The sequence below is a fragment of the Lissotriton helveticus genome, chromosome 12, assembly GCF_964261635.1.
Source record: "Lissotriton helveticus chromosome 12, aLisHel1.1, whole genome shotgun sequence".
Lineage (NCBI taxonomy): Eukaryota > Metazoa > Chordata > Amphibia > Caudata > Salamandridae > Lissotriton > Lissotriton helveticus.
Window position 1 is genome coordinate 234,063,629 of NC_136073.1, and position 24,261 is coordinate 234,087,889.

Sequence of the window (24,261 nt, forward strand, 5' to 3'; positions counted from 1 at the left end):
CCTTACACACACATGTGTTATAGTGAAAAAGGACAGAATGTATTTCTTAGTGGTAATAATTGTGAAAAATCACTAAGTGGTATACTTCTGTGTCAGGGTATAAATCTACATGGGGCCTGTGAGGGGACTTCAAATAACCTTTCATGTCACCAGCTTGGCACACCTGCAACTCGAATAGAGCCATTCTTTAGGCGGCTTTCGAACGGGAGCTACATTCTAATAGTGGACCACAGATGTTGTGGCTTGGTGCCAGGAAAAGCTTATCTGGTAAGCGTTTCGTCCAGGGTCACTTGCTGTTTGCAAGTATTGTATCCGAACGACACTCCAGACAGGGCGGGAAATATTTGGCCCAGTTTGAAAATCTCTTCTATTCGAATTGATACTTTAAGTAGAATGAAGTCTATTCTTCTACAGACACCAGTGCCCTTGACGTCATCAAAAGAAATGTATGATCTCCAAGTTGCAAGGACAACGGCAGAGATACATGACCTTTTATCAACAAATTGCCCCTTACACTTCGCAGAAATGCTAAACGAAATCTTAAACATTTCTGATACAAGTGGTATCGCGAGTGTATTTAAGACAATTTTTTCGGGACTGTTGACACCTTTCAAAGCAGTCCTGGGCATCTTTCCTAATTTTGTCCATTCAATCTTTGGCGGCCTTCCACTCCTGTTGGGACTCGTAGCAGGCATTTTATTTTTGATACTCCTGCTTCGTTATGGCAAGCCACGTCACAGACAAGACTCCAGCAACAATGGAAGAAACGATCCTAGCTATACGCTATCGGGACCGCATAACTAAAGTCCTTGGATTAGCCCGGCTAAGAGATCTGAATATGACCTGGTTTCTTTCATTCAGACCCATCTGGCAGAACTGTATCTTACCTGTGTTAAGATGTATGCTGTGCGGAGAAGAATGCGTGTTAGACGTCTGTCTCACACTACAATCAGAAGTACCAATGGATACAGATACTTTGCTAAGTCCAGTAAAGGCTCCTGCATCGTGTTGTCCCCAGCGGTTACCCATCCTGATGACGGCATTCGTGGAAACTTCACCACTGCGATTAAAGGGTAGTGAAGTGCAAGATGAGAGCAGCATCAACCAGGTACGACCTTCTGTGAGCAATGCTGATCAATACATCGATGATAGCAATCATTCTCACGACTGCACAGTTGCGGCATTTTCCAACTTGGTCGAACTTTCACCTGAAGCAGTAGACTGCTTTTTTGAAAGTCTGTCTGAAATGATGTTCTCCCCCGAACAGAAAGAATAATCTTTTAAGCAAACGAGCACTCAGCGTTCCCTGAACTCTGAATTTGGCCTTCAGCTTTGAAAAACAAAAGCTACTGAAAATATTTGGAACTATTTTGACTTCTTCCCTTGAAAAAAGAAATTATTTTTTCCCCCGATTCCAAAATATTTACTTTTTTTTGGCACTCATCCTCTGCTTAAAGTAGAACTATTCTTAGAGAACAGAGCTTCTATTTTTAGGAACTCTAGAGACAATATATTACCTCAGCCTCTAGCATATTTACGATTAACTGTATTTATATGTGATGGAATGGTCTCGCACTTTTCTTTTCTGTATTAAGAGCCATTTCATGTGTAATTTTCGCAAATCATTCATGCTGATATATACATGCATCCTTTTTAATGAATGATTTCCACTGCTTGAAAGCGTACAGTACCTATACTCATTTTTCGTGTATTTCGCATATGCCATTTCAGATGCAAAATGATGTATTTTGGGGTAGATCGGTATACACATGCACCGTTAGAAATGTTTACTATTGCTTAGTTTAGTAATTATGGACATGAATTCGTGGAGTGGGTGTAGTGTGTTTTATCTAGGTACCTGAATCGATATCCTATTCTTTGCCCATGTCCGGTTATAAATCAATAATATCTCTGCAACGGCATAGAAACCCTTTTCATAATTCGGTCATAGCGCGTGCTGTCACATTAAGCAAGCCTACTCCTCCAGCCCCCTAGAAAGCACACCGAGTTCTTAAACAAATCCAAGCCTCCAGCAACCTGGGAAATCCCCGCTGCCGTTGTTTTGATTTCGTCCGAGAACTCCTGTAAAGCACTGTAAGAACGACCAGTTCTTAGTGACATCTTTATTGACGTCTTATGTCCAGCCTTACGTCAAACCCGGCACCTTTCAGGTATAAATATACCAATGTTGCCTTAAGCAAACACACGGTGGTAATCCTGGAGCAGTGCAGCTATCTACTTCCGAAGAGCCCAGCTAATGCGAGAGCCCACGGACGCTACCCCTCCTCCCTGACGCGCTGAGAAAGAAGCTGTCTTTTCTCCTGCCGAGAAATCCAGCTCCGGCGTTTCCAGCCTACCCTTGCCGGTGACTGGGATACCGAGTCCTGAGAGAGAGATACCAGCCCTCCTGCCTTCTAATACCCAGGTACTGAACTGACTAAACCCTTACAGAGAATTCTTGAGTCAGATTCTTGGCAAAACAAACTTAACTTAAACTTCTACTTACTTACTCCTTCCCATGTATTAGGCCTAGGTCAGGTAGGCGTAGTTAGAAGCACCAGTTGAGTACGATTAGTCAATGTATATATGTATGTATCTATTTTATCCGTTTTAAAGTATCATATGGCTAAGAAACCATATCAATGCTTTTACAGTATTATTTCATAATCCTGCTTTTACTGTATGCACTTTACTTAACTACAAGTATTGCAATTGTAGCAATTCATTTCTCTTGTATGAGGAAAGAGACTGCTCAATAAATAACACCTTTTATTGATAACGCCCGTCTCTTTTTTTCTCTGCAATCTGGTGAAACTAAGTGACTGAGTGAAATAGCTGTCTTTTGTTTTCACACGACTCTAGAGATACACTCTTATTCAGGGAGAGAAAAGTTGTCATGTTTTATGGTTGTCAGAAACTAAATCCCTTCTTGTCTATCCAGGGAGGTTAAACTCCTCCTCGCTTATTCGAGAAAGTTTCTAGTGAACTCTGAGCTAGCTGGCACAAAACTTAAGTCTAATATAGTCAGTAGAGACCTAGTTAACCTCAGTCCTACGTCTACACTACTGAAGATATTATTCCAATGCGCAGAGCCTATTAGGACTATAGGAACTACACTACACCCCCCTGCGCTCACTTATACGGCGATGCAGATGCCCCGTATATCTAACTAAATGTCAAACAAACAACGCGAGAGCCATTAGGCGCACTGAAATGCTTCTAGTGGGTGCTGCTAGGAGACACTGATAAGTCTGCTGTTTTGCTAAGAGACATCGCCATTAAAACCTCTCCGGGTCAGAAGCAGCTGATTATAACAGCTTGAGAAACGCAGATGATGAAACTAATGGCGGCGGCGCACCTACAAACATTCAGAACTGACTGCTATCGAGGTGCAGAGCTGGCCTACGGAATTTGGGGGACGCGGACATTATGTACACGCGTATTCATAAACCAATACGGAATAAATAGATAATTTTATTTTATACAACGGCCACACAAATGTTAAAGTAATAAAGAAAAGGGCGTACTTTATGGTGCTTGGTTAGAGAAAGGACAGCCTCGAGAACAGCCGCCTCAGTCACGCCGGAAGTGTTCAACTCAAGCCTCCCAGGAGAGACAGCCCCTAGTGCCCCGGAAATGATAGTGACCAGTTCCTATAACACCGACGCTTAAGGCTGGAGTATGAGTAGGTGCGTGCGTTGCAGGGAATTCTGCATCAGCGTTTTGCTGTGTGTGGTAGAAGGGTAAAGAGACGTTTTTATTAATTTAATTTTTGTGCTGTTAAGTTTTATATAGCACGGACATGACTCAGAGGCATCAGAGCTCTTCAAAATAAAGCCAGAGCATAGCAATAACAAATATAAAGCACCTGCAGAGCCAGAAGACCCATGACCAAGTTTCTCCGAGGCGAGGCAGAAATTTCTTGGAGAAAGCATAGTCTTTTTCAGATTCGGGGGCGTGGTTTACTTTCTCTCCTCTTCCCATTAGCTGGAAGGTAAAATTCCAGCCAATGGGAAGAGGAGAGAAAGTAAATAGAAAGAAGCTTAAATAACGCCCCCGAATCCGAAAAAGACGGGGCTTGAACCGAGTGACGCCCCTCTCCTCCAATAGCTGGCCTCTGTTTAGGAAGCCAGCCAATGGAGAAGAGGGGCGGGTTCAAGCCCCTTACTAAAAAACATTGAATCTTCGGAGCTCCGCCCCCACTGCTTTCGCAGTGCGACGGAGTCCTCGACCTAAAAAGTATATTGAACTTTAAGAGAAACGGACTGCATTTAAGTAAAAAGAAAAGGATTTATTTAAAAGCAATCACAGACATGGTGATCTGCTCAGACCATCATGCTTGTGATGGCAGCAAATTGTAGTGGGTACCAATTTGCAAGCTGACGCATTAATATTCACAAGGTAGGCTAATGTGCGACAACCTACGATTTGTTTTTTGTTTTTTTTTTTGCAAACCAACCTATTAACATATAGGGCCGTTCACAAAAATAGAATGGATCTGGTATAAGTCACAGTGCAAGAAGTCTATTTAAAATTCTATATTAGGTGGCAGGAGAGAACAGAGCAAGTGAATCTTCAACACAAATACTGGAAATTCTGCAGTACCCACTACGGCACAGCTCTGTAATCACACACTGCCCAGATCCTAGGACAATTTGGCCATGATCCAAGCAAACAACAATCGGTTCAGCTGAAAAATTTAAAGGGCAAAGCATAGAAAGCCACAAATTCTGCTGTCAGCAATTTTTGTTTTTCCATCTGTCAACTGTAAGGACAGAAGGAAGATTATTAGTCCTAGAAAACATTAGGTTGGTTCTAATGAGTGTTAAGTTTTAATGAAACCACACATCTTTGCATTTTGATGCTGCTTTACTATGCGATACAATTTGTTGAAGATACATTTCTGAAAGTCAAAATCTTTAGTTATCAAACTGAGACAGTCTTGCCCCTAAACTTGGGATGGTCTACTGCCACGCCTTTGAAAAAATCCTGCCTTCCTAAAAACGCTTGAAAACTTGGCTTTCTTCAGACAAAGTTCTTTCCTTCTCTTGACTAGCAAAGCTGCCATGCCTCTCTGCACCAAGACACCCTGATAGGCAATTGAGCACTCTAGAAATCCCCAAAATTAATAAATAAACCAATATGCAAAAAAACAACCATTTATGTAGAGATACGGGTCTGTATAGAAAGATGTATACTCTAAAGAGATTTCTGCCACTAGCATGGGCAAGGTTACTTTTAAAAAAAAAACCCAAAAAAAACATTTATTTCCATTTTCATCTGGCTTACAACATTGCATGGTTATTCACTGCAATCAGAAACATTTGTAAGAAACAAATCGACATCATTTGTGGTCCAAAAATGATAGAAGATACTATACATGTGCACAAGCTATCAATAGTCCATTTCAACAGGGTGGCATATATAATATATTGAGACTATCCAGTTTGATCAACTCGGGTCAGCGAGCTCACTCCAGCCATCACATCCCCACCTTTCATGATGGAATAAACACAATAACAAAGAAAATAAGGTCGGCCTAAAAATTACCACACTCGTATGGGGATAATCCCAGCAGGCTGTTGTGATGTGGGGGCAGAACTGGTCTCTAGTAGATAATTTTTTTAATGGTTCCCAAATATCCCTTGGGCGAGAAACCGAGGGTAATGTCGTGGCGTAAAATTCGCAGTTAGTGTTGCAGTATGTTAGACTGAATAGCCAGTCTTTCACTGTGGGGGAGATACGGCTGCCCCACTTGAGAGCTATTTCCCTCTTAGCGAGCCACAATGCAATGGTGGTAAATATACGTAGCTTCTTTGGGAGCCCTCCCACACATCCCAGCAGGGCCACTTCCGGAGTGGGGCCCAATTCAAGGTGAGTAATTTGCAACATAGTCGTAAAAATGGATCTCCAAAAGATCCCAATCTTAGTGCAGTTCCACATCAGGTGGGCGAAGTCTGCCTGTGGGCCACCACACTCAAGACAGGAGTGCGGCTGATTTGGGTTAATGGCGTGAATCCTAGCCGGGGTCATGTAGACCCTCCACAAGTACTTAAAGTGTATACGCTTATGTCTGCTGTTTAAGAGACCTCTTTGGTTTGCGCACAACAAAAGGATCAATGTGAGTCCTGTATAGGGTGCCCAAGGTCCCGCTCCCAGGCCTCCCGGATCTTGGTGTCTCGGCTGGGGATTAAGGACATGCGAGATTTTTATAGCTTTGAGATCAGGTGTTCTCCACCGGGACTCGAAATTAGGAGCGTAACTGGAGGAAAGGCCTTGGTCTCCAACCGATATCTCGAAACCATAGCTCCGAGTGCCCTCCGTATCCTACTGAAGATAAATTGGTCCATAAATGTTGCATCACTGAACTTCCCTCCCTCCGTACTAGTGAAAATATGTCCCCCTGGGAACAAATCCCCAAACGTATTCATAGAGTTTGTAATAAGTGTGCGCTGCACCAGCTTCTCCTCTGTGATGGGGTGCCAAGGGTTATTAATAACTGGGATCTCAGGTGAGTATAGGGCACCCCCTCCCGTCACCCTCGCCAGCTTCCGCCAAGCGCAGCTAGTGGTGGAGACTGTCTGAATGTCCCGGGGATCTCTCGGGAATCCCTGTGGCAATACCGTGCAGAATGGCACGTGAAGCACCAGATGCGCCTCAGGCCTAGAATATGGAATTCGTGCGTCTAGGTGGTACTAAGAGTGGGCAAAACTGCACTGCGCAACCAAATAGTAAACCTGAAAATTGGGGACCCCAAATCCACCTCTCTTATATGGCAATGAGGGACAAGGTTACTTACCTGTAATATGTATAGTTTTTCAGTTCATATTGTGCCTCCACGAGTCGCTAAGATAGCTCATCCCTAGGTCAGCACAAAGACTTCAGTGGGCCCAGGAAAGAGGATGGATGTTCAATAATTTTTTCCGTCTTTGAGCTCAGTAGGGAATACACCATAAAATAGGGACTGAAAGCATATCTAAAGTGCTGGACTGCCATCAGAGGACCCAAAGAAAATCAGGACTTACTTCTACTTTGTAAATGTTATGACAGGAAGTCAATACCAGCAAGAGGAACCTTAAAAAGCTAAAAGCAGCAGACAACATCTAGAATTGGCTCAGGTAGCTGGGCTCCTGAAAGGTCCCCAAGAACAACGCACAAAGTACCAGTGGTGAAATTTAGCAGTAAACTTCTCTATTTTACGTGTACTACTGTAGATAAGAGGTACTTTAAGAGAATTAGATACACACCACAAATGTGTCATAGGAGAACTTGTGCCTGTGTAGGAGATGTTGCAGAAAGTTGGCACTCTTGTAGCTTGGGTCCCCCCACGGCATTGCAGAACAGATTGGACAGACCTGTGTTAATGAAAGAAACACAGAAATCTTTTTAAGACAAAGATGTACTTATAAGATTAAAAACTGCAGTGTGATCATTCCACATAATCAACCAGAGTTGTGAAATTGCTATCACTTGACACCCAGGCAGCGGCGTAATGGAAATTGATAGACCCCTCCCCCTCTGCAGAATGTGATAAGGGGTCTCTTGATTCTCCAATATCTCACACATATACATTATCCATTAGCTGAATGGGGGCCCTCGAAGGGTTGCCCCCCTTGTGCCCACAGGCTTGCATTACACCCCTGCGCCAAGGGCACATTGTTTGGGATTAAGGACAACACATGTGCATATTTATTTTGTCCACTGAACAAGCAAGCCAAACCACCTGCAGCACAAACCTTTTGCTAACTTGCAGTTTAGAGTGTCGGAGTATGGACCAGTGAAAGAAAATCATCTGCCATTAAGCACAATTTGTAACTATATGTATAAGTTGGTAAAACTTGTAGTGTGTTAGAAGCAGACCAGGTCCTACAATATTTTTAATACTGCCTGTCGCACCAGCACATTCTGTCTTGTGTTATTCAAGATGGAAGCATTCAACAAATGCAAATGCAGAACCCCATGATGTTGCTTCACAGATCTCCTTTAAACCTAGGTTTACCGAGTCTTTTGCGTAATGTACCCAATTAACTTTGTATCTACCATCTGGTACATATACTAATGTGCCATCCAGTTGGCGAGGCTTACTTTGACAATGAACCGTTCCTTAAATGAATGCCCAAATGTTGCAAAGATCTAGCTTGTCGTTCTCTGCTTGCCAATGTAGTTTAAAAAAAAAATAATCTTTTTATAGATTATAAACCAAGGAAAGAAAAATAACAGTCGGCATTAGCACATTTGTTATGGATATGACACAATGGTAATTACAGTCAGACAATGTTCAATATTCCGGTGGTGATAAGTTGTCCTTTGAGTTGCATCAAGGGGACAATGGTTCCTCCTCTGTGGAGTGTACATGGGCTACACCAATTCCTCCCCGATAGTCATTCCACCCAGACCACACTGCGGAACACTTTTTGGGGCACCCTCGCGCCACGTAAACAGTCTTCTCCCTAAACATGCACCAGTCTAAACTTCTTTTGCAGGAAGCCAGAGTTGGGGGAAGCAGCCGCCCCCCTCCGCTGTGCAATATCTCGTTTGGCCCCCAACGTAGCCCAAAGCCTCTCCATACTTGTTAAGTCGGTGGGCCCCCACATGTTTAAGAGACACCTTTTAGCCTCTGGTCGGATGGTTTTGTTAAGCACTTCCTCCATCACTTCATGTATATCTCGCCAATACTTTTGTATTTGGTCGAATTCCCATATTATGTGGATGAAAGTACCTACGTGTCCACAGTTGCGTCTGTAACTTCCCCCCTCCCCATGTGAACTAATTGGAGTCCTGTGATGTAGGTTCTGCGTAGTATCTTGAGCTGGACCAAACGCAGACATGCCGATATTGCCACCTCCTTAGGGGAGGCGACCGCCTCCCGTCACTCTTCATCATCAAACTCCAGTCAGTCTCTCCCCCAGCTCTCACATAAGCGCCCTAGTGGATCAGGGGTTTTGTTGATCAATTTCTTATATGTAAGAGAGATCGCCTTTTGGGGAAGGCCGCCGTCTAGTAGACGGTCTTCTAATGGTGAGGATTCAGGGGGAACTATGCCTTTCTGTAGAATGTAGTTTCTTAAGGCTTTTCTGGCATCCAAATCATGCAGACCACGTTCTACTGCATTTGTAATTTAAGGGGAAATGTAGATAGGTCAATTGCCATAAAAAAAATTACCTTGTTTAGAAAGAATGGTATTTTCTTACAATTCTTTATTCTAAGGAAACCATGTGAAAGCTTAAGCTACTGATAACGCATGCCATTCACCAACAGTGTAGGTGAATGTGGTCATTACAGTAAAACATGTAAAAACAACTACACTTTGGTATTACACCAAAGGTGGTCCTACCGACCTTGACAAGATGGCATTCACTTCCCAAGCTTTTATTGCGGCTTTCCTTTCCTGAACTAATTTCTTCTTCAGGCCTGAGGTCAGAAACACTACTGGTATTCTAAAGGAGGGTCGACAACCCTGTGCTTTTCATGTATGCCACATGACATCTCTACATGATATGGAATCTCTTTAACCCCATAACTGCTGGGGGCCCAATACAACCCCCAACCCCCCAGTGCTGAGCTCTTTTTGGACTAATTGTAGAGGTTTGGCATTAGGGCTCCATAAGCTTTTACCCACAAAAGGTAGCCACTACAAATGTATGTCCTTTTTCCAACATCTTGGGGATTCTACAAGTACCCAGGGTTTGTGGCTTCACCTGGAGGGGACTGGGGAAATAGGTAAAATACAGCAAATGTTTAATGAGGTTTTTTGGGGAAAAAATAGGTAAAAAGTGCTCTGGATAAAACGGTCTGCTTTGTTCCTAAAAGTGGCACCAACAACCGGTTTTCTGTGCTAAAGTCACCATCTTCCCAGCTTTCATGAAAATACTGAGTTTTTACCAAGTTTTGGCATTTTTCAAAGAGCTAGTCCATCTTTCCTATTGTGTTTGCTCTCAACCTACTTACAGTTGTGGTGGAAACCAGTGGGTGATCAAGAAAAGCTATACATTTCTGAGACAAAATTCCAAATACACAAGCGGTCATATGTGTAGTTCCTTCAATGTTTTCCCCAAAGAAACTAAGTGTTGAAATAAAGAACTATTGAAAACTGAGTAGGAAAATATGGCTCTTTGTGACAATTTTTCATCTGTACCATTTTGTCAAAAAGGCCGATTTATAAAAGCAATATACCCTTGCGTCCGCTAGACCCTTCTGGATGCTGTTAGATTTAGGGTTTGTAGGTTCTCCAAGAACCCAATGTACCTAGAGCTAACAACTGAGCAGCACTGTACAATGTTTTTTCATTGCGTATCAAGTATAGACCAATTCATATGGTCAGAAACCTAAGTATTTCTGAAAATGGCACAAGATATTATGGAGTTTAGAAGCAGTGGTTTCTTGTACATCTGTACATATCTGAATTTGTGGGTACCCATATTAGCTTATGATTAAGAGAGTATATTTCAAAATATCTTCTTTCCTACGCACTGGCTTACGTTTGGAAGTCATAAATGCAGCAAAAACCAATTGGTAATTACAAATATTCTACTAGTCTATGCTCCTACATGTCTGCTAATAACACTGGTACCTCACATGTGTGGTTAGGCCTAGTGCCTGCCACAGGAAACTGGCCATAACCCAACATGGACGCATCACATGTTTCCACTGAAACCTGACCCTTTTTTGCAACTTGGGTAATTGTGGATTTTAGGCCCTAGCACAGCTGGCCCCTAGGGATACCTACAAAAAGAGCACATTTTTTAAAACACGACACTGGAGGGAATACTGTGTGGGGTGACTTGTATGGACCTCGCCAGGTTTTGTTTGTACCCAGAATCCCTTGCAAATCTCAAACTTTGAAAAAAAAGAAAAAAAAATGTCCTCACATTTTTGTGATAGAATGTTTTGGAATCTATGGGGAGCAAAACACTTCCTTCCAACCAGCATTCACCTAAGTCTCCTGATACAAATGGTACCTCCCTTGTGTGGATAGGCCTAGAGCCCGTGACAGAAAACGGCCCAGAATGCAACAGGGATATATCAAATTTTTCCAGTCAAAACGGCTTTTTGGGAAAGCGGGTAGCTGTGGATTTTGGGCCCTACCTCAGCTGTCACCTAGGGAAACCTAGCAAACTTTCACATTTTTGAAAATTAGACGACATCTGGGGGAATACAGGCTGGGATGACTTGTGTGGTTCTCATTAGGTAAATTTACCCAGAAGCCCTTGCAAACATCAAACCTTGGCAAAGAAAAACACATTTTCTTCAAATGTCGGTGACGGAAATTTCTGGAATCTGCAGAGAAACACACATTTCCTACCATTCCAAGATCCCACTTGTGTCCCAATAAGAACAGATCCCTAATTGCGTGGGTGGGCCATGAGACCACAACATAAAAAAAGACCCTAAAGCGTTACACTGAGATATAAGCAAATCGGGGTAGCTGCAGCGTTTGGGGCCGTGCTATGGTGCAACCCATGCAAACCTACCAACAACAGAAATCTATGAAAACTAGACAACCAAGACTAGTGGCCCGACAATCCGTTCCTGTTGCGGGTACTAGCCCCAGCATTTTTATCAGCACAAGTGGAATAATACTGGGTGGTAGGGTTTTTGTAGATTCCTGTGCATTCACAAAGTTTCCATCACAGAAATGTAAGGAAAATATTTGATTTCAGGCATAGTTTGAGGTTTGCAGGGCATTAAGAAACCCTCACGGGATCCATGTAAGGCACAACACCCTGGAATCCCCTGGCTGTTTAGCTTTAAAAAATGTCTGTAGTTTGTAGGTTTCCATGGGTGGAGGCCGAGAATGGGCCCAAATCCTGCATCTACCCCTATCGCCAATCTCGCCACGTAGAGCTTTAGGGCCTTTTGTTTCAAGGTCTCTAGGCTCCGTCACACTAGTGAGGTACCATCTTTATTGGAAGACTTGGAGGAATGCTGTGTGGTAGGAAATTTGTGGCTCCCGCCACAGATTCCAGAAGTTTTCCTCACAGACATGTGAGGAAAGTATGTGTTTTTAGTAAAATGTTATGGTTTGCAGGGCATTGTTGGTAAGAAAATATTGTGGGATCCATGCGGAGCATACCACCCTGGGCTTCCCCGGGTGTCTAGTTTTCAGAACAGTCTGAGTTTGGGAGGTTTTACCAGGTGTTGGCCTGCCTATCCAAGCTCAACAAGTGCAACCATTCACCATTACAAGTTGGACGATATTTGCGAGACCACCACCCGCTCCTGGTCCTTATGTAAAAACAGCACCCAAAGGAATCAAATGTCCTCTTGTTTGTCATTGGGAAGGGATTTCTGTTGAGGCTTAAGGCGTGAGGGTGGGGCAAGGCGAAACACTGTCTTGTTATTGGGGGTAGGGACATGGCCATGCCATGGTGGGCAGCCCCGCCCCAATGTAAGGAAAATGCTACTTACCAGTATGCATCTGTTCTTGGCATGTAGAGGTGCAGAGTCGTATACTGTGCATTAGATAGCCACCTGGTGTTGGGCTCGGATGATTGCAGGTTGTTGTCTTCTTGGAAGAAGTCTTTGTAGTCCCGAGATAGGTGACTCCTCCCTTGGACAATACTGCGCATGGGCGTCGACTCCATCCTTAGATTGTTTTTCGCCATGATAGGGAATTATGGAGTAGTAGAAGTAAAGATAAAGAAAGGATGTCCATGCGTGTGCATCTAATTTAGATGATAACTGGAACGTATACAAACCCCGGGGAGACGGGAGGGCGTATACAACTCGGCAGCTCTACATGCCAAGAACAGATGCATACTGGTAAGTATCATTTTCCGTTCGAGGTATATGAGCTGCAGAGTGTACACTTAGCATCGATTGTGCAGCAGTGTCTCCCCTAGCGGTGGTCGCTTGTATCCGTTGCAGCAGTTTGAAACAGTGTTCTAAGGACAGCTTGGCCTACTGCAGCTTGCTGCTTGGCTTGCACATCAACACAATAGTGTTTAGTGAAGGTGTGTATTGTAGACCATGTTGCTGCCTTGCATATGTCCTCTAGTGGTATATTTCCTAAAAAATCATAGAGGCTTCTAGTTTGCGAGTATACACTTTACAATCCACCTGGCAATTCCCCCCTTAGAGATGGGGTTGCCTTTGTGTGGGGGAGAGAAAGATACAAATAATTGTTTTGTCTTTATGAAGGATTTAGTCCTATCTGTGTAGTATAACAGGGCTCTTCTAACATCTAAGGTGTGTAAAGTCCTTTCTACAACAGAAAAAACACAGGTAGCTCTACTGATTGGTTAAGGTGAAAAGGAGTAATAACTTTTGGCAGGAATTTTGGATTAGGCCTAAGAACCACTTTTTTAGTATGTATTTGAAAAAATGGTTCTTGTATTGTGAATGCTTGTATTTCGCTAACTCTTCTGAGAGAGGTGATGGCAACAAGGAAAGCAGTTTTCCATGTTAGGAATTGCAATTCACACTTATGTAAAGGCTCGAAAGGGGGTCCCATAAGTCTTGTAAGGACCACGTTTAGGTTCCATACCGGAGCAGGTGGTAACCTAGGTGGGATTATACGTTTTAATCCTTCCATAAAAGCTTTGATCGCAGGTACTCTGAATAGAGATAGATGTTGTCTATTCTGTAAATAGGCTGCGATTGCTGCCAGATGCAGGCGTATGGACGAATAAGCTAAATTGAACCTTTGTAGGTGTAGAAGATAGCAAATGATATTTTGGATGGAAACATCCAGTGGATCAATGTGATTATTGTTGCAATATATTGCAAATCTTTTCCACTTAGCGCCATAACACGCTCTGGTAGTGGGTTTTCTAGCTTCTTAAATTATGTTCATACAGTCTGGTGGTAGGTTTAAGAAACCAAACTCTAAGACTTCAGGAGCCAGATCGCCAAATTCAGTTGGCTTGGTTCTGGGTGTCTTATTTCTCCAGGGCGTGAGCTTTAATTTTTGATGTGGAACTAGTGAGAGATCCAGCAGTGTGGTGAACCACGGCTGGCGTGCCCATGTGGGAGCTACCAGTATTAGTTTGAGAAACTGTTGTCTGAGTTTGCGCACTACTAGTGGAATGAGTGGGAGAGGTGGAAAAGCGTACGCAAATCTGCCTGACCAGTTCATCCATATCGCATTCCCTTCCGACCGTGGGTGTGGAAACCTGGCGGCGAAGGTTGGCCATTTTGTATTCTCGTGGGTGCCAAACAGATCGATCTGTGGATGCCTCCACATTTGGAAGAATGGCTGAAGAACTTGTGGATGTATCTCCCATTCGTGACTCTGTTGTGACTGTCGACTCAACAGATCTGCTATCCGATTATGAATTCCTGGAAGGTGGTCTCCTGTCAGGTGTATGTTTTGAGGAATGGCCCATCTCCAAATGTTCTGTGCGAGCTGGGACAGTTGCAGAGAGTGTGTCCCCACCTGTTTTTGTATATAATACATGGCGGTCATATTGTACGTCCGGATTAAGACAGCTTTGTTTTGTACTTGAAATTTTCTGAGTGCTAGGAAAATTGCTAGCAGCTTTAGATGGTTGATATGGAACCGTTTTTGTTGATTGTTCCATTGGCCTTGTGTGGTACAGTGTAAGAGATGGGCTCCCCATCCTGTGAGGGATGAGTCTGTCATGAGCACTATCTGTGGAACAGGTTCTAGGAACGGCCGTCCCTTTGTCAAATGTTTGGTGTTCCACCATTGCAGAGAGCGATATGTACGGCTGTCTACCAACACCAGGTCTGAGAGCTGACCTTGAGCCTGATTCCACTGTTGTGCTAGACATTCTTGTAATGGTCGCATTTGCAGTCTTGCATGTGGAACTATGAAGATGCAAGACGCCATCATGCCTATTAGTCTCATGAACACTCTGGCTTGGAGAGGCTCCTGGTGTTAAAATATGGAGACTAAGATCTGAATACTCTGTATCCTGGCTGGACTGGGATACGCTAGAGCTGTAGATGTGTCTATGGTGGCTCCTAGATACTGATGAACGTGCGAAGGCTCTAGGTGCGACTTGGTGTAGTTTATGGTAAACCCTAAGTCGTGCAATGTTTGAATTGTTTGCTTTGTGTGTTGGACACATTGACTGTATGATTTTGCTTTTATGAGCCAGTCGTCTAGATAATTTATTTATTTATTTATTTAATATATTTATAGAGCGCAAAACCTGTCACCCAAAGGGCATCCTGGCGCTTTGATCAAGGAACCATGCACTTTAACCGCTCAGGCCGTTTTTGGGAATAAGTAAGTTTTTAATGCTAAACGGAAAATAATCCTTATAGCTCCTCAAAGAAAGTGGGAGGGAGTTCCAAAATTTGGCCGCTGCCACGCTAAAGGAGCGACCACCCATCCTCACTCTTTGAAACCTTGGAACCACCAGGAGGTGGGCCGATGAAGAACGAAGGAGCCGTGGAGCCGAATACCACGCGAACATGTTCTGCAAAGGAATGGGGCCCAAAAGGTGTACAGCTTTAAACACCAAGCATGCAGCTTTGAACTGTACCCGCAAACCTACCGGGAGCCAGTGTAGGTCTCGTAGAGCAAGAGTGGAAGAGCTGGACCTAGGGCGGGAGAGAGCCAGCTTGGCGGCCATGTTCTGCACCCGCTGTAGCTTCCCCAACAGATTTTTTGGAGCCTCCAGAAGAAGCCCGTTGCAGTAGTCAAGACGACTTAGTATGGTCCCACGGACTACTTCCGGCCTGGCTTGAGCGGGGAGAAGGGGCAGGACTTTGCGTAGCATGCGTAGCAGCATCATACATGTTGCAGTGGTTTTATTGACATGTATGTCAAGTTGTAAGTTAGGGCCAAACATTACCCCCAGGTTACGAGCTGATTCCGTTTCCAGCACTGGTTCCAGGAAGGTACTGGGCCAAAAATTCTCAGGGAGCGCCCGTGGAATCCGGTCAGTGAAACAATGGAGCACCTCCGTCTTTGAGCTATTAAATTGCAGAGAGTTAGCTCGCAACCAGTCCGCTGTAGCTGCCATGCAGCGATGGAAAGTGTCCAGCGAGACCGCATTGTTCCCTTCCAGGGAGAAGACCAGCTGGGTGTCATCGGCATAATTAAATGCCGAGACACCAAAAGATTTAATTAGCTGGACTAGAGGGCGAAGGTACAGGTTGAACAATATAGGGCTGATGGCCGAGCCCTGTGGAACCCCCTGTCCTATACTCCTTGGCTCAGAGCTGAATGGCGGAAGTGAAACCAACTGTTGCCTGCCATCAAGATAGGATATCAGCCAATCTCTAGCCCCCTCAGTGACCCCACACTCCTCCAGCCTCCTGCCCAGGGTCCGATGGCAGACCGTGTCGAACGCGGCCGACATGTCGAGCAGCACTAAAAAGGCTGCCCGACCACTGTCGACGCGCAAACGAAGGTTGTCCAACACGGTCACCAGCGCGGACTCCGTCTCGTGTCCGGGGCGGAAGCCGAACTGGGTCTCATCGAACCACCCGATGTTCTCCAGGAAGCCTGAGAGTGAGCGGGTCACCCACTTTTCCAAGATCTTAATTGGAAAAGGGAGCAAAAAGATCGGCCTGTAGTTGGAAAGACAGGCCGGATCCAAGGTTGGCTTTTTTAGCAGAGGTGATACTACTGATAACTTCCAGCACTCTGGCACCGATGCCGACTCCAAAGATTGGAGACAGATCGAGAACAAAGGCAAAAAGAGTTCTGCGTGGAAAGCCTTCCAGAATTTGGGGGGCAGCGGATCAAGCGGAGAGGAGACCCTGAGGACATCGAATGAGCCACCTTACAGAATTCCTCAAAGGAAGGAGAAGGGAAAGACCTCAGCCGGAGTCGACTGGGTGAACTGCCCGGAGCTCCCAGACCAAGGGCGACAGTGCCCGTCTGAGGTCGACTGGGCAGTTCCACCGGAGCTCCCACACCAATCGGTTGGGGTCAACTGGGTGAGCTACCCGGAGCTCCCAGACCAAGGCCAGCAATGCCCGTCTGGGGTCGACTGGGCCGCTCCCCCGGAGCTCCCACACCGACCGGCTGGGGTCGACTGGGAGAACTGCCCGGAGCTCCCAGATCAAGGTCAGCAGCATCTGACCGAGATTGACTGGGCATATCAGCCAGAGCTCCCAGGCCGGGAGCCGCAGGTAAAGGGTGTATTAAGCCCTCCAGAATCTTAGCAGTCTTCTCCTCGAAAGCATGTGCCAAAGAGTCACAGAGAGCCTGCGACGCACGAACCGTGTTAGCCGCACAAGCAGGATGTGACAGGTCCTTGACAATTTTGAACAGGGCTTGAGATTCATTAGGCGCCTGAGTCAAGGAGGCTTCTAAGAATGCCGCCTTAGCCCGCTTGATCTGATCCTTATAGCCTCTTAGTGCTAAATAAGGGAAGACATGTATCTGTTGTCTTCTGAGATGTGCCGCTACTACTGCTAAGCACTTTGTGAACACTCGTGGTGCTGTTGTGACCCCGAATGGAAGGACTTTGAATTGATAGTGCTGTCCTTGTATGACAAACCTTAGATACTTCCTGTGAGCAGGATGTATAGGAATGTGAAAGTAGGCGTCCTTTAGGTTTAGTGTTGAAAGAAAAAATCGCCTTGTTGTAGTAGTGGGAGTACTTGCTGCAGAGTGATCATGTGGAAATGATCTGATTGTATGTAATGGTTGAGGGGACTGAGGACGAGAATTGGTCGTAGTGTCCCGTCCTTCTTGGGAATTAGGAAGTACAAGGAGTAAACTCCTGTTCCCTGTTCCTCTAAAGGAACTACTTGAATAGCATCCTTTTGTAGAAGTGCTAGAACTTCCTGTTGAAGCAGAGTAATACGGTCTGTGGACATTGGACGCTGCCTGGGTGGTATGTTTGGGGGGGTTGCTGTGAGTTCTAGGCAGTAGCCATGTTGGATAATTTGTCTTACCCACCTGTCTGTTGTGATGGAATTCCAGACAGGTAGGAACTGTGATAATCTGCCCCCCACAGGAGTGGAATGCTGTGGGGGAGGCAGAGGGAAGTCATGGTTTGGGAGTGGAAGAGGAGCGGTTGTTGTTATTACCTCTACCTCTTCCCTTGTTATTATTGCCTCTGTATCCTCCTCTGAAGTAGCTTTTCTTAGAGGAGGTATGTGCGTTAGTTTTAAAAATGACGTATCTGCGCCAGTTTTCTTAGAGCCTCCTCTATAAAAGGAGCGGCAAAAAGAACTTCTAGTCTGTGTGGATTGTAATGCACCCATAGACTTAGCTGTGTCTGTGTCTTTTTTCATCTTTTCTAGTGTGTTGTCTACTTCCGGCCCGAACAATTGGTTTTGATTGAAGGGCTGGTTCAAGATGGTGGTCTGTACCTCTGTTTTAAACCCTGAAATGCGTAACTACGCATGTCGTCCGAGTATAACACTAGTATTGACTGCTTTGGATGTTGTGTCAGCTACATCTAGTGCACATTTAATTGAGGCATTGGATATTACCTTGCCTTCCTGTATGAGCTCTATTGCCTGATCTTTGTATTGATCTGGGAGGTGCTCCATCAGCTTTTAGGGCTCGGACTCCTCCCCACTGAAAGTGGGAGGAGTTAGAGAACTAATGTTAAAGAAGGAAAAAAAAGAAGTATCTCCTAGGGCCTTGGCGAGAGGAATTCCACACATTCCTTAGCGTTTTCTGTCATCTGGCCAGTGATTCGTCTTCCTTGTGTTTTCGTTTTAATAGGCTTGAAGTGATAGGGTAAATGTAGTTTTGTTCCGCCATTTTGGGCATATTTCGTTCGTGCTCGCGCAAAGAAGTACATAAATTATAATTAGGAGCTGTCAGGGTGGCTCCGTTAGTGAATCCAGATGGCCGGGCGCGTTCACAATTCTGCAGCGCTCAGCGCGCAGCTTCCTTGTTCTTGCATGTTATGACTACGTTGCGTTGTATGACTAAATGGGGATACGGTAATGGCGCCGCTTTAATTTCTTTCGTATGTCACTGAGGTCCAGACATGCCGATCATTGCGGTGGTCTCCGGGGCTTGTTTACATTTGGGCACTGGAAATACGGGTTACGAAGCAGAGTCGTCATTTAATCAGGACTTGTCATTTGCTGGTTTGTGCACACCGTTGCAGCTTCTGCCGCTCTCAGAGCTCTCTATCTTTGTCGAAGTTTAAACCCTGCTTCCTCCGTTTGTGTGTCTTTTACTTGCCGCGGGTTGTGTGCAGAATTACGCTGCAGCTGATGTCCAGAAGAAAGCGGAAAGAAAACTGCGGCGCATCGCTGCTCTCCGGCTGATTGGCTATATTATATATTTATAACGCCCAAGAATTGCTCTTTCTCTGTATTCGTTCCTGCGGTATTTTTAGGCGAACATAATAGTTTCATGCATGGAGGGTAAACATTAATTTTAATCTGAGTGATGTCATCTGCGTATAACAAGACTAGAGGCAACGACCCCCTCGTGATGATTTATCGAAGCGCCTCTCACATTTCGATGCTCGGCTCTTTAGATGCTTAATGCTTAATGCGAAGTTTACCGAATGTCCAGTACAATTTACTTTTCCGTGCAGAATGTTTAATATATTATTAAAATGTTATTCACAACTTTTGGATTCATAATCATGCCGCATTCTAGGCGGGAATGCCAGGCTGGGAAGCACAACTAAGGGAGGCGGTGGCCTCCTTCCAGACCGCGCGCCCCTCCCTGGCACCCAGGGGCGGGCTCGCGCTCCTTGCCGTGGTCACCCCCGCCTTGCCAGAGATGAGTTCCAGCTGTCTGCCTGGGGTTCCGCGCTGCACATCTCTCGCGTGCCCTTTCTCATGCTCTGATGTCACGTGCTCCCCGTAGATCGGGCACCCTTCCGATTCTGGGCAAAGGGCCGGGCCTCTTTCCTTTCCAAGATTGCCGAAATTCAACGGGAAACTACGGGATCCAGCCAGTGGGCATCTCGGGCCGACATTGGTGCCACCCGGGTGGTGCTGCAGCTCTCCGGTGCATCGTGGGATTTGTAGTGTAACACTTCCTCTTTACCCTGCTCCTAATCCCCATTAGTCACCTAGTGTCAGTTCTCCCTTCTGTGCCTGTTCCCACACAAGCTTGCATCTTTCCTGTTCTTCTCTCCTGTAGTCTTACGTCTCTCGTTCTCGGTACCTTCTGGGAAGGAAATTTAATAAATAAGACATACCATTCTATTCTGTATACCACGAACATGCCTGGAGATAATGTGTTCGGGTTTATGCTGTAAAAATAGCATTTGCCTGCAGTTATAGTTGGACCAGCTTGGAGGTCGGCCGCTCTAGCTGTTAAGCCACATCCTCTCGTCTGCCTGTTAAGAAACGTTAATATTTTTTTGGACCTGTCTGTCTACGCGTTTTTAGCCTTCAACTGAAGTCTGAAGCTTTTCTTTTTTTCCTCTCCCCTATAGCACACCAGTTTCTCTCTTTCGCTTTAAGCTCCTGTTCTGCAGAGCTTGGCGGCACGTGGAGCACAAAGAGCTTCTGTGATCTAACTTCTCTCCACTAACACTCTCCAATAACACTCTCCACTACCGCTCTCCACTACCGCTCTCCACTACCGCTCTCCACTACCGCTCTCCACTAACACTCTCCACTACCGCTCTCCACTACCGCTCTCCACTAACACTCTCCACTAACACTCTCCACTAACACTCTCCACTAACACTCTCCACTAACACTCTCCACTAACACTCTCCACTAACACTCTCCACTAACACTCTCCACTAACACTCTCCACTAACACTCTCCACTAACACTCTCCACTAACACTCTCCACTAACACTCTCCACTAACACTCTCCACTAACACTCTCCACTAACACTCTCCACTAACACTCTCCACTCTCCACTAACACTCTCCACTAACACTCTCCACTACCACTCTCCACTACCACTCTCCACTACCACTCTCCACTACCACTCTCCACTACCACTCTCCACTACCACTCTCCACTACCATTTACCACTCTCCACTACCACTCTCCACTACCATTTACCACTCTCCACTACCACTCTCCACTACCACTCTCCACTACCACTCTCCACTACCACTCTCCACTACCACTCTCCACTACCACTCTCCACTACCACTCTCCACTACCACTCTCCACTACCACTCTCCACTACCACTCTCCACTACCACTCTCCACTACCACTCTCCACTACCACTCTCCACTACCACTTTCCACTAACACTCTCCACTAACACTCTCCACTCTCCACTACCACTCTCAACTACCGATGACAGAGCACACTTACACGAAGGACATCACAGGCAGCAGCTGTGCAAGCTTGTTACACTCACAAGGATACCACAGGCAGCTGAGGTGCAAGCTTCTCCCACTCACAAGAAGGATATCACAAGCAGCAGCGGTGCAATATTCCCTCACACACTCACAGCAGGTACTGTGCCAAGGCAGCAGCAGCAACAGAGCAAGAGTCCCTTATAAAGAACAGGCACAGCACAGAGATGCACAATGCAATCTTCTCATACTCACAGGCAGCAGCTGTGCAAGCTTGTCACACTCACAACAACGACATCACAGGCAGCAGCAGTGCAAGCTTCTTACACTCACAAGAAGGACATCACAGGCAGCAGCAGTTCAAGCTTCTTACACTCACAAGGAGACCACAGGCAGCAGAGGTGCAAGCTTCTCACACTCACAAGAAGGACAACACAGGCAGTAACGGTGCAATATTCTCACACTCACAATGAGATCACTGGCAGTACACACCACATGAACACACTCCATAACACATAGCAACAATACATTGGCATTTACAATGCCATTAGCTCAAACTCAAATAAATCCGAGCCCGATTGCATTTCTAATGCTTGTTCTAATTGGTCGTAGTGAGCCCTGTCATAGCGTGAGAGCAGGGCTTGTTTATTTGCTATGCGCCATATGTTTGTCGCTTGCGCAGCAATCCGTTTCCCTGACGCATCAATAACTTTAGATTCTTTGTCAGGCGGGGGCGTGCCACCAGAAGTCTGGGAATTGGCTCTTTTTCGTGCATTAGACACTACTAAAGAGTCTAGTGTCAGATGTCCCTTTATATAGACTGGAACAGATGGTGCTGGTCTGTATTTCTTTTCTATTCTTGGATTTAATACCCTACAGCGTACAGGGTCTTTAAATATTTCTGGAGCATGTTTAATGACTCCTTTGATCATAGGTAGTAATTGCGTAGACCTTTGTGACTGCTCAAATGTATCAAGTAAAAAATCCTCATCAATGGCATCAGAGTGCATTGAAACCCAGGGCTGCTCTATTTAATAAATGATTAAACCCAATACTATCCTCTGGAGGGGAAGGTTTTGTTGGGTAGGACTGAGGATCAGGAATGTCGGGCACATTGTGTGGTGGGAATCCATATATGTCATCCTCTTTAGATGACATCTTCATCTAAAGGGTATTCTTGTGGCTCTGGTATGTCATTCCCCCCACCTAGATCATACTCTTCGTCAGTGTGGTGTGATGATGCAGGAGATTGAACAGGAGAAACTGTAGGTTCAATGTAAGGAGGGATAGGAGAGGAAGAAGGTGAAGGAGAGGAAGGGTGCATTGGAGAAGTTGCACAGTCCTTCTTTTAGGCAGGAACCACAGGTAGAAGTGGTGTGTCTGCTGGTCTCTTCTTGTAAGGAATAGCCTCCACATGTCCAGTCTTTGGATTGATATAGACTTTCCTTTGTTTAGGATCTAGTCTAAACAGTTCTTCCTCCTCTACAACCTTCTTCGGCGTCGATTTTTTCGGTGCCGATAGGGGTTGTTTTGTGTGTTTTGCTGTAGGGGGAGTTATCGAGTCCCGTGGCAAAGTTTTCCGTGACGAAGGTGGTTTCGGCTTGGTAGGAGTCTTTGGTACCGAGGTTGGAGATTTTGGAGTGGAGACAGGTCTCGTTGGCCTTGCTGCGTCGGACTCTGGCTTTCCATCTTTATTTTTGGAACCGGAAGGCTTTGGAGTCGGAGCTCTTTTCGGATCCGGTACATTCTTCAACTTCGGCACCGATGCATATTTTGGTTCGGGTGCCGAAGGCTCTTTTTCTTTGGGCACCGAAGGGCGTTTTGGCTTCGGTGTCGAAGAATCCTTCGGTGCCTAAGGGTGTGTGTGCTTCGGTGCCAATGGAGGAGGTGGAATTGGCACATGTGGTTTTGTCGGTGCCGAGGCACCGGAAGGCGTAGTTGTTTTCCTCGGAGCCAAGCCCGAAGGCGGGGCATCGGAGGGGGTATTTCGGTCTCGACTGGGCCCCATGGGTGGAGTGCCGACCGTTGCCTTTGGTTTGGGTAGTGTCTGTTGTGCAGGGGCAGGGGTACTCACGGGTTGTCGAGATGGAATCGAGTCGTCTGAATCCTCTTCCCCCGATATGATCTGCAGATCAGGCGAGTCTTCCTCGGCGACGAGTGGATCCTCGTCCTCGGAGACGTCTTCTTCGACGATCTCCTCCTCAAAGGTGGCCTCCGGTGCTGGTGCTGATCTCCTCATCTCGTGTCGACGCGCCCTCCGATCCCGAATGGTCTTCTTCGATCGGAAGGATGCACAAGCTGTGCAGGTAGACTCCTTGTTGTCCGGCGATAGACAGAGGTTGCAGACCTCGTGTTGGTCGCTATGAGGGAACTTTGCTCGACATACCGGGCATCTCTTGAATGGAGTTCTGTCCATGAGGCGTAGGCCGTATGGCGCCGATAGGCCCAACGGCCCGCGTCAACGCACCAGAATGTAGCTGACGTCAAAAGTAGTTTATTCGATGTTGATGATGTTTTTATAAAGTTTTTGCGCTTCCAAGTTGCTGAAAAGTCTTTTCTAGCCGGAACGGAAAACTTTCATCCGAACCCAGTGGCGGAAAAAAACTATCTAAGGATGGAGTGGATGCCCATGCGCAGTATTGTCCAAGGGAGGAGTAACCTATCTTGTGACTACAAAGACTTCTTCCAAGAAGACAACAACCTGCAATCATCCGAGCCCAACACCCGGTGGCGATCTAATGCACAGTATACGATCTGCAGCTCATATGCCTCGAACATATATTTTAAATTCTCTGGTGTTTAGAGGGTTTTCTGACCCCCCCCCCCCCCCCCCCCGGGGGTTGGACAGGTAGACTAGTGGTGATCACCTCCTTCTGCCCTCGGGGGGAGAGGGAGGGCAGAAAGACTGTCACCATAGTTTTTTGGTGGTGAGGTATGGCCATTCCCATAATGGGCAGCCCACACCTATAGTTATTTTATTTTACAAATCAACTCTGGAGTCTAGTGGGTTGGGGGCCCTATGGGGGTAATTACCCTCATCTGCCCCCCGGGGCAGACAGAAAGACTGAGCTGGTATTGGGGTGTGAGGAGCACAAGCCCTTGCTCGAGTTGCTTCCCCTTCAAAATCTCTGACAT

General features: G+C 45.8%; 1 protein-coding gene across 1 annotated transcript in view; it reads right to left on the reverse strand.

The window, feature by feature from the left end:
* RNF166 (ring finger protein 166) overlaps positions 1-24,261 on the reverse strand; it is a 168,376-nt gene that overhangs the window by 16,839 nt on the left and 127,276 nt on the right. Inside the window, exon 5 of the mRNA XM_078669372.1 lies at positions 7,248-7,355. Coding sequence (XP_078525498.1) covers positions 7,248-7,355 — 108 coding nt within the window. The remainder of the gene's footprint in view (positions 1-7,247; positions 7,356-24,261) is intronic.